The 16980-nt window shown below is 35.9% G+C and overlaps 1 protein-coding gene and 1 pseudogene across 1 annotated transcript in view; both read left to right on the forward strand.

The window, feature by feature from the left end:
* The window catches only part of PIK3C2G (phosphatidylinositol-4-phosphate 3-kinase catalytic subunit type 2 gamma), a 283426-nt gene that overhangs the window by 99367 nt on the left and 167079 nt on the right, over positions 1-16980 (forward strand). Inside the window, exon 18 of the mRNA XM_090275472.1 lies at positions 15390-15483. Within this exon, the coding sequence (XP_090131598.1) occupies positions 15390-15483 (94 nt within the window). The remainder of the gene's footprint in view (positions 1-15389; positions 15484-16980) is intronic.
* Positions 9633-11066, forward strand: LOC150011461 (ras GTPase-activating protein-binding protein 2 pseudogene; annotated as a pseudogene).

The following is a 16980-nucleotide window of genomic DNA, read 5'->3' on the forward strand; positions in this document are numbered from 1 at the left end:
CAGTGGTGACATAATGACATGAACAGAATCAGAGCAGTTAGGAGTTAAAAAAAAAAAAAAAAAAAAGACAGGTTTGAATTGGAAGGGGCAGTGAAAAGGCTAGGTGTGAAAGGTTACTTCTTGGTTTCTGTCTTATGTAAGTAAGTACATAACAGAAACATTCACTGAGATAGAGCACAGTGAGTGACTGACAAATTATAGAAGAAGAACACTGCAGTTTAGGTCAGGGCGTGTGGACTCTGAGGTGTGCTTGCGATGGTTAAATTTGCAGGTCTGGTGGTTGTTCAAGGGAGAAATCTAAGCTAGAAACCTCAAATTGGAAATCATCCACAGAAGAGCGGGAATTAAGTCAAGGGTGTAGATAAATTTGCTTAGAAAGACAGAGCATAAGATAAGAAGAGTCTGAACATTTAGACTCTAAATCCCTTATTCTTTTCAGTACATTATGCTGCTTTTTCATGTAATGTTTAATGTATCCAAAAACAAAATCTCTACACAGGGCTTTCAATATACCACTGCTTTATGTATTGCCTTTTTAAGTTTGTCTTTAAATAAAATCAAAGTATAATCATTTAAGAGGAACAAAATCAATACTCCAGTTAATTTATACCATGACTATATAGCCAATTCCCCATTTCTATATGCAAAGCTATAGACTATCAAAAAATATCTCTGCACAGTTTCTATGTCCCCTTGGGTCTAGGATTCATTCATATTCCTTTTGGTTCATGACTGGGTCATGTCCCAGTTGAATTTGACAAATTATACTTATCACTATTATATGTCCCGATAGAACTACTTAGAAAGCAGTAAAATAAGTAATACATTCCAGCTAGACTTATGGATTTTTATATAAGCATATATGAAAATATCAGGTCAAAAGATATGAAGACCTTGCTAAAAGTAGCATAGAAAGCCTATTGGCCTACAGATATTTGGATTTTAGTTTTAGTGCCACCAACGACTAGCCTTGGAAAAACAGCTTAAACTTTGTGTTTCAGTTTCTTTTGTGCATAATGAAGAGATTGAACCTGGTCCCGGAACTTCCTTGAGTTCTAACATTCTGTAATCATGTGAAAATCCTAAAGAGGCATGAATTATTCAGTAGATAGAGGTTACAATCATCCTAAAGAATCCTTTTTCACCATGTTTTCTAGAAAAAAAAATTCTTGTGTCACATCAGATCATTTTTAGTGCTAGAAAAATAGTAAAGATCTTTATATTAACGTTGTTCTTCCAAGCTGATGTAGAGTATATCATCAGAAGCAAAGCTTGTAGGAGAAACAGTTCTGCACTTCTCATAGTTTTATAATTCTAACCTGACATTGAGGCTTTTAACTGTGAAGAACTTCATGGCACTCTGTGTGAATTCTTACTTTGTATTCTAAAGTCTGACATTTCTCTTACACTGTACTTAATCTCAGATTGCTTTGCTTTTCAGTTTACTCAAAGTTGCTTTTCTTAAAGGTCAAACACTTATTACATTGCATTTGTCTTTCGCCCATCACTTCGAAAGTTCTTTGAGTAAAATGTTGACCCTGTATCATTTTTCAAACTAGAAAGAAAGGAAAAAAGAGAACATAAGAAAGGATTAGAGCGGGCAGCAGAGAGCAATAGATGAGAAATTGGGACAACTGTAAAAGAACAACAATAAACAAAGATATGAAAAAGGGATTAGAACTTACAAAATAACAAGTGCAATGGAAGAAGTTGAAAGATGTATTTTGTTGTTGTTGAAATTTCACTTCACAACTCCACTGGCCATGTTGAAGCTTGTCTGGGTCTTTTGTGATTCTCCTATAGCCCTCTGAGATGAGAGGAATTGTAAATGTTTAGGGAAGAGAAGAGAAATGACAATTCTCAAATCTCAATGTTTGTCAGGTGGCTTCAAAGCCAATTTGTTGTTTCAAAGCCAAGAGGTTGATGTGCTACTGTCTTAGTAACAGGCACATGCCAAAACTATGTTGTACACTGAGGGTCTCAGTGAGGTCTGTAGTCCCCAATATGCTTACAGTGGCGTCACAACATCAAATTTCCATAGTAATTCTAAGATGTCAGTTGCCTTCATCACACTCATTCACTCCTGAGTAGAGAGGAGTTTTCCAGAGGGTATATTGCAGCAGATTTAATGCAGAAACAGCTGTCTCCTTCTAAGCCAGAGATTTCCAAACATGTAAAATAATATTGCTCTTCTCACTATTTTCTTTGTTTTTGGAAATACAGCTATTTTTGATAGAAGCATATTGTTTATGTTAACATGTAATGAGTTTATGTGATTTTAAGTGAATTGATAAATATTTCTTAAATGTTCTGGTTTCGTTTCTATTATGGTAATTATTAACAGATATAACCCATATCAACAAAGGCTCTTTGGAATCTTCCATCATTTTTAAGAATATGAAAGGGTCCTAAAACAGAATAACAGTTATCAGGGAAGGGAAGGGGGTAAGTAAGGGAAGGGTTTAGTAAAAGAACTAATATAAATAACCCATGAACACAGACAGTGGGTTGGGGATTGACTGTGAGAGAAGGGGTGGGCTGGGTGGGGGATAGCAATGAGGGAAAAAGTGGGACAATTGTAATAGAAAAACAATAAAAATAAAATAAAATAAACATTTACAAAAATAGGAGAACCTCTCTTATAAAGCAAATCTTAATTTCTGGTCAGTTTGCACCAGCAACTTGAGCTGATGAGTTACCTAAAAATTTAATATTCTTCCTTTTCTGCCCATGTAAGGATTACTATTTCAACTTAATCCTCTTCTTTGCCCTAAACTTAGTGTTCATTTGACATTGTTGATGAAATATAGAGTTGATATTTCATTGAAGTTCATATGAAAAATGTTTATCTTGAATTAGCTTTAATTCTACTTAATTAAGCATGTGCCTTAATTTCTTTTATTAACTTTAACAGCACTAATCTTCAATGAGTACTTTTTCTTTGTGTCTGAATATCCTAATTGGACAATGGACTATGTGCAATTTTTAGGTAATTCCTTAACAATCGTTGTATAGAGTTATATTTATCTTAGCTCTGGTATAATGTCCTTTTACAGATCCCCAAAACTCAATTGTTAGCTCAATTCACAGGCAACTAAACCATGAATATGTAGAATCACTGCTCACAAAACTCATAAAATTGAATAGTAAGCCAGTCCAATGTTTTGCTTTTGACCATAATTTAGACATACTTGGGAAATTAAATTAGGTAACATAAAGTTTCTTAAATGAACATTTAAAAATAATTAATAGCCTTAAAAAAGTGATTATTTCACTTGGACTCTTATTAAGCTTATTAAAACTTTTTTCATTATAAATAAAAATTTATTTCACATTATATAATCTCCTCCCCAACAAGTAATGGAATTTTACTGACCTTGTTATCTTTTTTTTTTTTTTTTTTAATTTTGGTTTTTCAATTACAGTTGTCCCCTTTTCCCCTAACTTCTCTCCCCCACCCAACCCACCCCCTCTCCCGCAATCATATCCCTCCCCGTTGTCCATGTCCATGAGTCTTTTATACAGGCTCTTTAATTAAACCCTTCCCTTACTTATCCCCCTTCTCTCCCTCTCCCCTCCCCCCTATTGACTGCTATTCTGCTCTTTGTTCTATTTAGTTCCTTTGTTTGTGTTGTTCTTTAGTTTCCTGTATTAGGTGATATCATATGGTATTTTTCTTTCCTTGCCTGGCTTATTTCACTAAGCATAATTCTCTCTAGTTCCATCCATGTTGTTGCAAATGGCAGGAGTTCCTTCTTTCTTTCTGCTACATAGTATTCCATTGTGTAAATGTACCACAGTTTTTTGATCCACTCATCTACAGATGGGCACTTAGGTTGTTTCCAGCACTTAGCTATTGTAAACAGTGCTGCAATGAACATAGGAGTGCATAAGTTCTTTTGAATCGGTGTTTCAATATATTTTTCCTCCCCAAAAACAACTCTTATCTATTCTTCTTATAGTATAAAAGCTCAAATCTCTTTACATTTATATTAATACGGGCTAGTTGGCTAACGATAGCAGGATAGAGTGGGGGATACTTTTTGAGGGTGTGGGTCTCCTGCCTGGGCTGTGTGTTTATGTCTTTAACAGCATATCCACAAAAGAACTCAAGACAAAGCGGATAGAGTGACTCTCAACCAACTAGCCAGAAGGAAGGTCCTATCAAAGAACATCTGAAATATAACCGAACAGCATAAACAAACGACATAAAGGGTAACTCAAGAACATCAGGCTCAGGATATCAAAGAGACTGCACCACTGAAACTCCCAGACCTTCGATAAAGAATATTACACCACAAAGGAGGGAAGTCAAAGCAGACTACCCCCCCCAAAAACAAAACCAAATAAATAAATAAATAAATAAAAACAAAAAGAATCCAACATGGTAAGACGCAAAAATAACCCCTCAATGAAAAGAAAAGAGGAATCCTCAGAAAGAGAGATAGATGAAATAGACATAGCCCAAATGTCAGACATGGAATTCAAAACAATGGTGGTAAAGAAGCTCAATATACTCGACATCCTTAAAATCTACTATGACAACCTTCAAGGAAGTTACCAGCAGCTCCAAGAAAATTACAGGGAACTTGCTAAGAACTCGGTCGGCAGCCGTCCGTCTCGAGAGACGATGGTGTAGCTTCTTAAGAGTCTATCTGCACCGCCGAGAATGGCTGTGCAGTCCGACTCGGGAGTGACACGGTATCTGTCTCCTCCCGTGTTGAATCGACATCTTGCGATGACGCTGGAGTGTCCTCTCCAGTGAAGCTGAAGCTACAGAGCCTGGGCAGGGTGATATGGAGGGTCTGCTGTTGCCCATGCAGCAGACCCCCCCTCTCTTCGCAGCTGAAGGATCCAAGGGAAAGACGGAGTCAATACAGCTTGGCTTCAGGTGCGCCGCAGGAGTTGCCGGTGTTGACTACAACGTCAAACCGCCTTAGGGACTCCGGCTCCGGATTTTCTGTCGGGGTTTACTCCCTTAGCCTTTCCCCTGAAGAGGTATGCCGCAAGGCAGTGGAGGTTTTTTGGAGTCAGAGTTTTCCTTCTCTGATGTGCCCTGACTGGAAGATCGAACCAGCGACACTTAGCTCGCAGGCCGACGCTCAATCCACTGAGCCAAACCAGCCAGGGGTGCTAAGAACTACACCAGCATAAAAAAAGACATAGAAATTGTTAACAAGAACCAGGAAGAACTTAAGAATACAATCTCTGAACTGAAAAACACAGTAGAATCAATCAAAAGCAGACTAAACGAAGCAGAGGATCGGATTAGTGAGTTAGAAGATAATGTAGAGAAAAACTCCCAGACAATACAGCAAAATGAAAAACGATTGAAAAAATATGAACAAGATGTAAGGGAATTACAGGATAGCATTAGAAAAAATAATTTAAGGATCATCGGAATACGAGAGGGAGAAGAAAAGGAACATGGAATTGAAAATCTGATAGGAGAAATAGTGACAGAAAATTTTCCGAACCTGATGAGAGAAAAAGCTGTGCAAGTCCAAGAAGCACTGAGAGTTCCAATCAAGAGGAACCCCCAAAAACCCACTCCAAGGCACATCATAGTTAAAATGGCAACATTCCAAGACAAAGAGAGAATCCTAAAAGCAGCAAGAGAAAAGCAGCAAATAACATACAAGGGAGCTCCGATAAGGCTATCAACTGATTTCTCAACAGAAACATTACAAGCCAGAAGGGAATGGTCAAAAATATTTCAAGCAATGAAAAACAAAGGCCTATAACCAAGAATACTCTACCCAGCAAGGCTCTCATTCAAAATAGAAGGTGAAATAAGGAGTTTCTCAGACAAAGGAAGACTGAAAGAATACATCTCCACCAAACCAGCATTGCAAGAGATGCTAAAGGGAGTGTTCTAAGAAAAAAGAAGAAAAAAACAAGAGAGGAGAGGAACAGAGGTACAAAGGGAAATGAATAAATACACGTCAATAATAACCTTAAATGTAAATGGATTAAATGCTCCAATTAAAAGACATAGGGTAACGGAATGGATAAGAAAACAGGACCCACATATTTGCTGTCTACAAGAAATACACCTGAAAACAAAAGATTTACACAGACTGAAAGTAAATGGATTTAAAAAAATATTCCAAGCAAACGGACTGGAAAAAAAAGCCGGGGTAGCAGTTCTCATATCAGACAAAATGGATTTCAAAGCAAGGACAATAAAAAGAGACAAAGAAGGACATTTCATAATACTTAAAGGAACAATCCATCAAGAAGATATGACTTTGATAAACATATATGCACCCAACATAGGAGCACCCAAATACATAAAGCAAATACTAGAAGACCACGAAAAGGATATCAACAACAACACACTCATAGTAGGGGACTTCAACACTCCATTATCAACAATAGACAGATCATCAAAGCAAAGAAACACCAAGGATATACAGGCATTGAACAACACACTAAACCACATGGATCTAACTGATATATATAGAAATTTTCACCCCAAAGAAGCAAAATATACATTCTTTTCAAGTGCACATGGGACATTTTCAAAGATAGACCACATGATAGGTCACAAAACAAGCCTCAACAAATTCAAGAAAATTGAAATCATATCAAGCATCTTTTCAGATCACAATGCCTTGAAACTAGAAATCAACCTCAGAGAAAAAAATCAAAGACACCCAAACTCATGGAGATTGAATAACATGCTATTAAATAATGAATGGGTTAACAATGACATCAAAGAAGAAATCAAGAAATTTCTAGAAACTAATGATAATGAGCACACAACAACCCAAAACCTGTGGGACACAGCAAAAGCAGTCCTGAGAGGGAAGTTTATAGCAATACAGGCATATCTGAAAAGGCTAGAAGAATCTCAAATAAAAAACCTAACCACAATGCTACAAGAACTAGAACAACAACAACAAACAAAGCCTAGGGCAAGAAGAAGGAATGAAATCATCAAGTTTAGAGCAGAACTAAATGACATAGAGACTAAACAAACAATCCAAAAGATCAACAAAACTAGGAGCTGGTTCTTCGAAAAAATCAACAAAATCGACAAGCCTCTAGCCAGTCTAATCAAGAAAAAAAGAGAGAAGACACAAATAAACAAAATCAGAAATGAAAGAGGATAAATCACGACTGATACCTCAGAAATACAAATGATAGTTAGAAATTACTTCAGACAACTGTATGACAAGAAATTTGACAATCTAGAAGAAAAGGACAAATTTCTAGAAACATACAACCTTCCAAAACTGAATCAAGAAGAAGTGGAAAGTCTCAACAAACCAATAACAAAAAAGGAAATTGAAACAGTAATCCAAAATCTCCCAGCACACAAAAGCCCTGAACCAGATGGCTTCACAGGCGAATTCTACAAAACATTCAGGGAAGAACTAACTCCTATCCTCCTCAAACTGTTCCAAAAAATCCAAGAAGAGGGGAAAATCCCAAACTCTTTCTATGAAGCCAGTATTATCCTAATCCCCAAACCAGGTCAAGACACAACAAAGAAAGAAAACTACAGGCCAATATCACTGATGAACATCGATGCTAAAATCCTCAATAAAATATTGGCAAACAGGATCCAGCAATACATCAAAAAGATCATACATCATGATCAAGTGGGCTTCATTCCAGGGATGCAAGGATGGTTTAATATTCGCAAATCAATAAATATAATACATCACCTAAATAGAATGAAAGACAAAAATCACATGATCATATCAATAGATGCAGAAAAAGCATTTGATAAAGTACAACACCCATTTATGATGAAAACACTCAACAAAATGGGAATAAAGGGAGCATATCTTGACCTTGTTATCTTTTTAACACACCAAATCAGATAGATCTCCATTTATTACATTGTAAGTAATCTATTTCTGATTGATTATAAGGAAATATCTTATAATTATAAATAAATGAAGGCCTGGTTGATATCAGCCTGATGAATCTTCTAACAATACTTTTGTTTCTTCCCCAGACTCAATGTGCAATATTCATACCTAGAGTGATTGCAGTAAAAAACTGATCAGAATTACTAAGGAATGCCTCCTAGTGGCAGGCATTATATGTATTTTTCAAGCAAATCAGATCATTAGAAAGTACACATACCTGGCTTGTGGAAAATTCAAAATAGGTTGCAATGCTTTTGTTACATGACATTTCAGTTTGTAAATATCACACCAGAGTCAGAGAACTATTATGGGTAGCCCTTACCTCATTGAGGAACAAGTTACTGAGCATAAAATGCTAACAGCTATATCCCCAAAAGAATGTGTAAATAGTTTCAGACAACAGGACAAGGACAGAATGCCAAGATTTGTGGAACATATTTGTCTATTGATCTATGGCTAAGAGCCCTGAAATGGTTTTAAGCATAAATTCTGCAGTCAGAGATCTTTATTAGGCCTATTATGTTAAAAGAATATTCTAAGTCAAGATGAAAATAATTCTTTTAAATTTTTAATTTTTTTTTAATTTTTTATGCAATTATGCTGTTCCTGCTTTTTCTTCTTTCCCCACCCCCACCCAGCCCCACCCTATCCCCTCCCTAAATCAATCCCCATATCATTGTCCGTGTCCATGGGTCATATATAAATGTTCTTTGGTTAATCCCTTCACCACCTTTCATCTAGTCCCCCAACTCTCCTCTGAAAAATGATTCTTATTCTTTCACACAATGATCTGCATCCTTAAAAGGACATATGATTTGGATCTTTTTTCTAGTGCTAATGAATTTGCCATTATTAATATATTTTCATAATCAGTTGAACGGCCTTATTTTAAAAATATTTTTAGTAACTAATAAACCTTAACATAAAAAGCTTGAAAAACTTTTAAAACTAAGCTTGAAAAAAAAAGCTGTAGTCATTCATGAAACTTCCATTCAGATATTTGCTATTAATATTTTGATCTTTCACATCTTATTTTAAAACATATCGATATACACATATTTTAATGATATTATATTGCATACATTTACATAATGTTTTATATCATTAAATACTTAATATTTAATGACTGCATATATCCTATCATATGGTCATTATATATTTAACTTTTTATTTTTTGATATTTTTATCATTCTCAGTTTTGCTTACATACACATATCCTCACATACATCTCTATTTTCTTAGTATAAATTTCCAAAAGTAAAATTGCTAGAAAAGGAATAAGCACATTTCAAATATTTTTTTAAAAATATATGTGGTTATATATTGCCAGCAATGTATGAAAGAGCCTATTTCCCAGGAACTTCACCAATGCTGCCAGTGTCTCTTTTAACATGGCCAACTCTTCCTAAAATAGGAAATGCAAGTTATATTCAGATATACTTTAGTGCTGTTATGCCTTAGTCACATCTCAGGATGTCATGTGGTTAGTTTCCCAGCAATTTCTCTCCCTATTTCTTTCTGAATGTCAAGCAACAGTAGTGAAAAAAAAAGAGGCATCTCTTGGGTGGGGATATAAGGGGACTAAATGGCAACAGAAAAAAAATACAATAAATATTAAATTTAAAAAACAAAAGAGCGAAGAGCTGGTTGTAAGGGAACAAGTTCGCAGCTCTCCTGCTTCTGAAGCTTGACGTTTGTCGGAGGGAGGGGGAGACAAGCGAGAAGAATCCACTGCAGCAGGTTGGGTTCTCTGCGACTCTCCTGCTGACCTCCGCACGACGTACCTGCCGCGGCTGTTGGTTGGAGCATTTGACATTGTGCAGCAACGAAATGGTTATGGAGAAGGCAAGTCCGCTGCTTGTAGGGCGGGAGTTTGTGAGGCCGTATTATACTTTGCTGAATAAAGCTCCAGAATATTTACACAGGTTTTATGGCAGGAATTCTTCCTATGTTCATGGTGGAGTGGATGCTAGTGGAAAGCCCCAGGAGGCTGTTTATGGCCAAAATGATATACACCACAAAGTATTATCTCTGAACTTCAGTGAATGTCATACCAAAATTCGTCATGTGGATGCTCATGCAACCTTAAGTGATGGAGTAGTTGTCCAGGTCATGGGTTTGCTATCTACCAGTGGACAGCCAGAGAGGAAATTTATGCAAACCTTTGTCCTGGCTCCTGAAGGATCTGTTCCAAATAAGTTTTATGTTTACAATGACATGTTTCGTTATGAGGATGAAGTCTTTGGTGATTCGGAACCAGAACTTGATGAAGAATCAGAAGATGAAGTAGAAGAGGAGCAAGAAGAAAGGCAACCATCTCCAGAACCTGTACAAAAAAATGCTAACAGTGGATACCATGAAGCTCACCCTGTGACTAATGACAGAGAGGAGCCTTTGGAAGAATCCTCTCATGCACCTGAACCTGAGCCAGAATCTGAAACAAAGACTGAAGAGCTGAAACCACCAGTGGAAGAGAAGAACTTAGAAGAATTAGAGGAGAAGTCTATGTCTCCTCTGCCTGCCGAACCTGTTTCTCTGCCACAAGAACCATCAAAGCCAAGAATTGAAGCTAAACCAGAAGACCAATCTAAGCCACCTCGTGTGCATGAACAATGACCTAGAGAATGACCTGGTTTCCCTCCTAGAGGGCCAAGACCAGGTAGAGGAGATATCAAACAGAATGAATCTGACAACCGTAGAATAATTTGCTACCCAGACAGTCATCAACTTTTTGTTGGTAACTTGCCACATGATATTGATGAAAATGAACTGAAAGTATTCTTCATGAGTTTTGGAAACATTGTGGAACTTCGCATCAATACCAAGGGTGTTGGGGGAAAACTTCCAAATTTTGGTTTTGTGGTTTTTGATGACTCTGAACCAGTTCAGAGAATCTTAATTGCAAAACCAATAATGTTTCGAGGGGAAGTGCGTTTAAATGTGGAAGAGAAAAAAACAAGAGCTGCAAGAGAGCGAGAAACCAGAGGTGGTGGTGATGATCGCAGGGATATCAGGCGCAATGATCGAGGTCCTGGTGGTCCACGTGGAATAGTGGGTGGTGAGAAGATGCGTGACCGAGATGGAAGAGGACCTCCTCCAAGAGGTGGCATGGCGCAGAAACTTGGCTCTGGAAGAGGAACCGGGCAGATGGAAGGCCGTTTCACAGGACAGCATCGCTGAAGCCCCACTGCTGGCAAAGTCTTGGCAGTGGTACATTACTCATCGTGTTTGCATTCTTGTTAATTTTTTTGGCTTTGAAATGTGACACAGCCTTTTTGATGATTTCTTTGATGTGAAAAGCATCTTTTGGTTATGAGTTAAATTGAGGTGGACATTATTTCCCCAATTTTATAACAGGGTTTACATTGTTAATTTATAAATCTAGACTTGGAGAATTAAGGACCGAGGAATGACCATATATCTAACTATCTACATCAAAATGAACTTTTTTAAAGGACATGCCCAACTAAATTCAGGTCCTTTGAGTCCAAAAAAAAAAAAATCCTCTGCTGTACATTTTAAGTGTTACTGTTTCTGCTTATTAATATTGGAAACACGAATAGTGCAATTGGAGAATCTTGCCTTTTTTTCTTGGCTCGCCCCCAAAATACAAACCAACAGAAACTTGTTATGCACTCATCAAAATGCACTAATGGGTACTCTGAACTCATTAACATTTGACTTCTGCAAACAGGAGGCAACAGGGGGAAAAAATCTTTCGTCCTTTTTTCCAGTAGAGAATAGTTTGTGAATGATGAGGGCATTTTATCTGCTTGCCGTGACCAGTGTGTGTACACATAAACCTTAACAAGACTACAAGTATATTCCCAAGGAAATCATTTAATTTGAACTAAGTAACAAAAAACAGAACTTCATATGCTTTGGTCTTGAATACTAGACCAGGTTTAGTAGCTCCATATCTAGGATTTTTTTCTACCTGCCCCTCTTCAGTACAGGGATGGCTGGCTGCTGAACACACTCCTCCCCTTTTTCCTTTCTTTAAGCTGTGTACAGTGAAAACTGTCTTTACTGTATTTTTGCTCTCTGGTAATGTAATAAACATGATGATGCCTTCTATTAATACATCATTCCAGTCTTGCTGATAATTTTGTACAGTATAGTGTATGAATTGCTGTGCTACAAGGCCAAACAGCTGCAAAATGTTGAAAAATCATAGAAGTGTATAAAAATTGCAGTATCTTTAAAATTAGTAAAATTGACTAGCATTTAAAAAAAAAAAAAAAAAATCTCTTTCCAGTAAGGTGCAAAAAATATTCTTTCCAAATATGCAAGTATACTACAACTATATAATTTTTCTTTTGGATTATACTATGCAGATATTACGAGTTTTTTTGTTTTCTTGTTCCAGAAGGAGTCTGAAAAAAATACATTCTTTTATTTTTCCATTGCCATCAGATTTTTTTCTCTTTTGCTATTTGACTAAGAGAAAAGAAATCTGGAATTTATCTGAATGGTATTTGTGGAATTAAACTTATTGTTATTGTGTAAATTATCTCAGAACACGACAAAAAATAAAAGGGGTTCCGTAGTATGATTTTCCTTATTATTATAGTGATCAGTGCATTTTTATCAATACCCAACATGTATGAAGCATGGTACTAAATCCAAGGAATAAAAAGATGGAACAATCTACCCTAAGTTTATTTAGTCACTAACTGAGGAATAATGATATGTACATAAAAAGACAAATCCTGATGCTCACTCGCATATCCTAATTGACCATGGAACCCTCTAGTCAATGCTGTTGGAGATCAGAGAGTGATTAATAAAGAATGGGATCATTAACCAAAGAGCATTTGGTCCCATTTTGAAGGAGGACTAGAACTCTAAGAAGAAAAAGACAGGTGATCCAAGTGAAAGTTACAGTGCTCACCAAAATGAGAATGCACATGTCAGAAAAAAGGTAACACACCAGGGAGCCAGAGCAGTTTATGCAGTGTTATAGAAGCAGAAAAACTGGAAGTGTTCAGCTAGCCCTGAATACCTAAGTGGGCCTGAAAGAAGCCCATTGGAAAGAGAAAGCCATTTAATGTTTTATGAGAAATGAACTTATAAACAACAAAGGAAATATTATACAGTATTACTATGAAAAACATTGGTACCAGTATGAGATAATTATGGCCTACAGTATGTAGTTGCAGAAGAAACTAAAAACAAGCATGATGCTAGAGTCATTAGAATAGAAGAGTCAACAGAACTTGGCAACTAATTAGATATAAAGATAAAAGGCTTTTAGGAATTACACAAACTTTTATTCAACTGTGCATGCACTTAGAATGCATAAATGAATGAGACATCTTCAACCATGTACATAATATAGAATTCCACAGAACACGGTATGATAACCTCTGCAGGGCTACAAAGTAGCTAGAATACCTTCACAGGGAAAGTGATGCTTGAGCTTTGACTTCAATGATGAGTAGAATTTTGCCAGATGGGAAAGAGGGGGGAAATTTAATGCCAAGAGTAAAAGGGAGGAAAATATCTCTTAAAGTTTTAGACCTACATGATTGGAGACAGACAATAATGCAGACTACAAGCGAAAAGCCTGGCAGTAGAGGTGTTTTAGGTGGAAAGATAATTAATTTGGTTTGTATATTCTTCAAACAAATAGGTGGAGCATGCACCCCAAACTGGAGGCATTGGGGACATTTGGACATATCGATGTATAAAACAGGCAAAAAATGTTTGCTTTCATGGAGTTAACATTTTAGTATTTGGAAATAAATATATAATTAGAGGCGTAGTGGTCACCAAAGAGTTTTGTCATGGTTTCTTTCTTTATTTTTCTTTGTTGTTGTTCATATCAATAAGATAAAATAGGCACACAAGAAAACATGGGTGACTAGTGTCTGACTTAAGCTGTCATTTAGGCAACAAAATGTACAAAGTGACTATTTCAAGTAAGAGTTCATGTTGTCCTCAACTGACCTTCATGTCTGCAAGCTTTAGACAAATGGTTTAGTAATTGAGAGCAATAAATTAGAGTTGATCGCATTTAGTTAGAAGAAAATAAAGTCTTAGTGTGTTAAAAACAAGCTGACCTTCTTCAAGCTTTGCATTTTTATTACACTCTTTCTGCTCTCCATCTGTTTTTTGATGCTCTGCTTAGATCTTCTGACCTTCGTAAGTACTTCACGAGATGTCTCTGGACTACAGTTCTCAACAGGTCTTGTTGCTAGAATATTCAAAGGGAGAAAATTAATGGAGCTGTATTTGCAGTTCAGAAATAAGGGTTTTGAATGACTAACCTTGGAAGTTAAATTCTTGTTGCAATTAAAATGCTCAATTTAAATGAAGAAAAGTATGTAACCTGTTTAGACATTACATTTCAAACTGCTGGCAAGGGGAGTTGAGAGATCCTGAGTAATACCATATTTTCCTTTACACTGTAGCTGCATAGAATTCATTTCACCCTTCAGTAATCTGATATGCTGAAAAGAGACTGGAGATTAAAGACTTTAAAGTTTTCTGACCTCCACAATATTGAGAGCCAATCTTCAAAGCTCTCATCTGACTGGTTGAAGACAATCATTCAGTTAGTTCTCATACAAAATGATTTTGGAGTTTTGTGTATTTGTTTATTCATTTCTTTGTTTTTTAATGAGTCAATACAAATAGTTTTAAAGTATGCATATTTTTCTGAAAACTTCTTTATTTAAAAGTACATTAATTGTTTTAAACAAGCCTTAGGTCTATTTAATCATGTCAAAGTAGTATATCAATACCATGTCAAAGCAGTATGATGCCAAAAGTTTTCTCCAGGCACTTCCAGGAGCTTAGAGATAACTGAATCTAATTCTTCTGATGGAACAAGATAATGGAAACCTGAGGGTCCCATTTGAGGATAAATTGTCTTTGTAATAGGGTTTCAAATGCTAAATACCTGCATACATTTAGTTCAGTAATACACATTTATTAAGTGCCTAATGAGTGCTAAATCTTAAAACAGGCATGCACAGTCCCAAAATGAATAAGGCACAGTTTCCCTCAAGAATTCATAGTCTAGCAAGATTTGACTTAGTTAAATTATTTTTACTATAAAATACTTTAGATTTGTACTTTTCATTGTGATCTGGTCAGACTCATTCAAATATATTTCATTTTTAATCATATAAGCCATCAGGTCTCCAGCAGATAATAATTTATTTAATAAATGCATGGCTAAATTACAAGCAAAGATTTTTCATACTATTTTAGAAAAGATTTTAGATATGGTATCATCCACATTTTATAGCCAAGAAATCTGACTTAAATCCAAGTTTTCAAAATCTAGTCAAAAGGATTTTCTACTGCAATTCACATGAGATTATAGAATGCAGAAAAATAATTATTATTTGCTACTAATGATCATCTTAATTAATTGTGGGATTAATGTTTTATTTTATGCACTGAGAATGGAATTCATTCTGTTTTCCTAAAGTTTCTCATGTATTATTCCGTATCATTAACTGCTTAATGGATATATTTACTTTGTATTAGTTTTCCAGATCAAGAAATTCGTAAAGTGGCAGTTCAGCAATTAGACAACCTCTTGAACGATGAACTATTGGAATATCTCCCACAGCTTATTCAGGTAAGAACAGCAGCGTTGCCAAGAAATTCCAAGATTTTAACTAATGGTTCTCTTTCTTTAAAAGTTTTTTATGAAGCAAAAATAGTCTACTTAAAGTGATATTGCAATTTGGCTGGCCAAGAGGTTGAATTATAGCTCATATGTCAACATATGTAATGCAGACATTATCTAGCCAAAATTGGTACAGTTACAAAAAAAGTATATAAAAGCCAAAAAGGAAATGTTTTAAAAAGCAACTTTACTTATTAATTAGACTTGGGACAAAATATACATGCTTATGATGAAAACTTTTTACCTGACTATGACAAACAATTAAAAACTAACCTAATAAGGGTTATATAAACATAAGCCTTTTTCTGTTTATCTCCTCACAATTCATGTTTCTTGCCTTTCCCTTAAGTATTTGAAATTTTATAAAGGTAGTATTATAAGATAGTTTCTAGATTCTGCCAGCAGAATCAAATATCACAATGTTGGAATAGTTTTTTGAAATAATATAAATTTACCTAGAAATATGAGCTAAGATTAATTTAGTCTGAATGTTTTGAAATATAAACAATTATATGTTTTACAAATGACCATGTACATGACTTGAATATCCAAACTATGAATGATATATTTTTCTACTTAGTGCTGAAATTGTCTAAAATAATGGTCTTTAGGTTTTTTTATTTGGGGGAGGGGTGTTTGTTTTTTCTTTTAACTCAGGTGTTTTGTTATCTTAAAGGCCAGGTTGTAGTTACAAGCTATAATACTTAAATGCCAGGTGCCTCAATGTTTGAACATTTAAAATGGGAAACTCTGAACCTGATGAGGAAAGTCTTTATTATTAGACTGAAAAAACATATTACTTTGCAAACAGAATATACAGTCCTCTGAAGACAACATAGAGGCAGGATTTAGGAGGAAATTATACCAGTAGACAGAGTTATGCAGGGATTTTGGAAGCAAGGAAGGCAATTCAAGATCAACAAGTAATTTTGGGGTTCAAGAAGATGTAAAAGGAAATCCTAAAGAGAAAGCTTAAAACAGAAGCATGGAAATAAATTCGGAGATATCTCTTCTGCTCATATTCTGATAGGATATGCTCACTACTGGGGCATTAACACAACCTCGTCAGCCCAGTATTAGCAAGTAAGTGAAAGAAGGGCATAGCTACAGTTTAAGACAACATATGTTAGGGTTGTTTTACATTCAAACAGCTCTAAGAGTTTATGCAAATGTGAGACCAATGGCTTATTGAGCATGTCTCTCAAGCAGGAATGAGCATTTTTATTAAGAGAACCTGACTTTCAGTGTTACAACATACTCAGGTTCCTGGGGTGAGGATGGGGTCCAGGTACTGACTGCTGTAGCACGTGCAGGTCTGAAAGGTCTGAATTAGGTCTCTAAGGATATCCGGGGCTGCCATCACTGCCTGCGTTTTCCACCATGTTGGGCATCTTAGACAACCTTAAGGGTGTTGTTCACAGTGGAGATGAGGGGGAAACTTGGGAA

The sequence above is a fragment of the Furipterus horrens genome, unplaced genomic scaffold, assembly GCF_987537825.1.
Source record: "Furipterus horrens unplaced genomic scaffold, mFurHor1.1.pri manual_scaffold_4, whole genome shotgun sequence".
NCBI classification, from domain to species: domain Eukaryota; kingdom Metazoa; phylum Chordata; class Mammalia; order Chiroptera; family Furipteridae; genus Furipterus; species Furipterus horrens.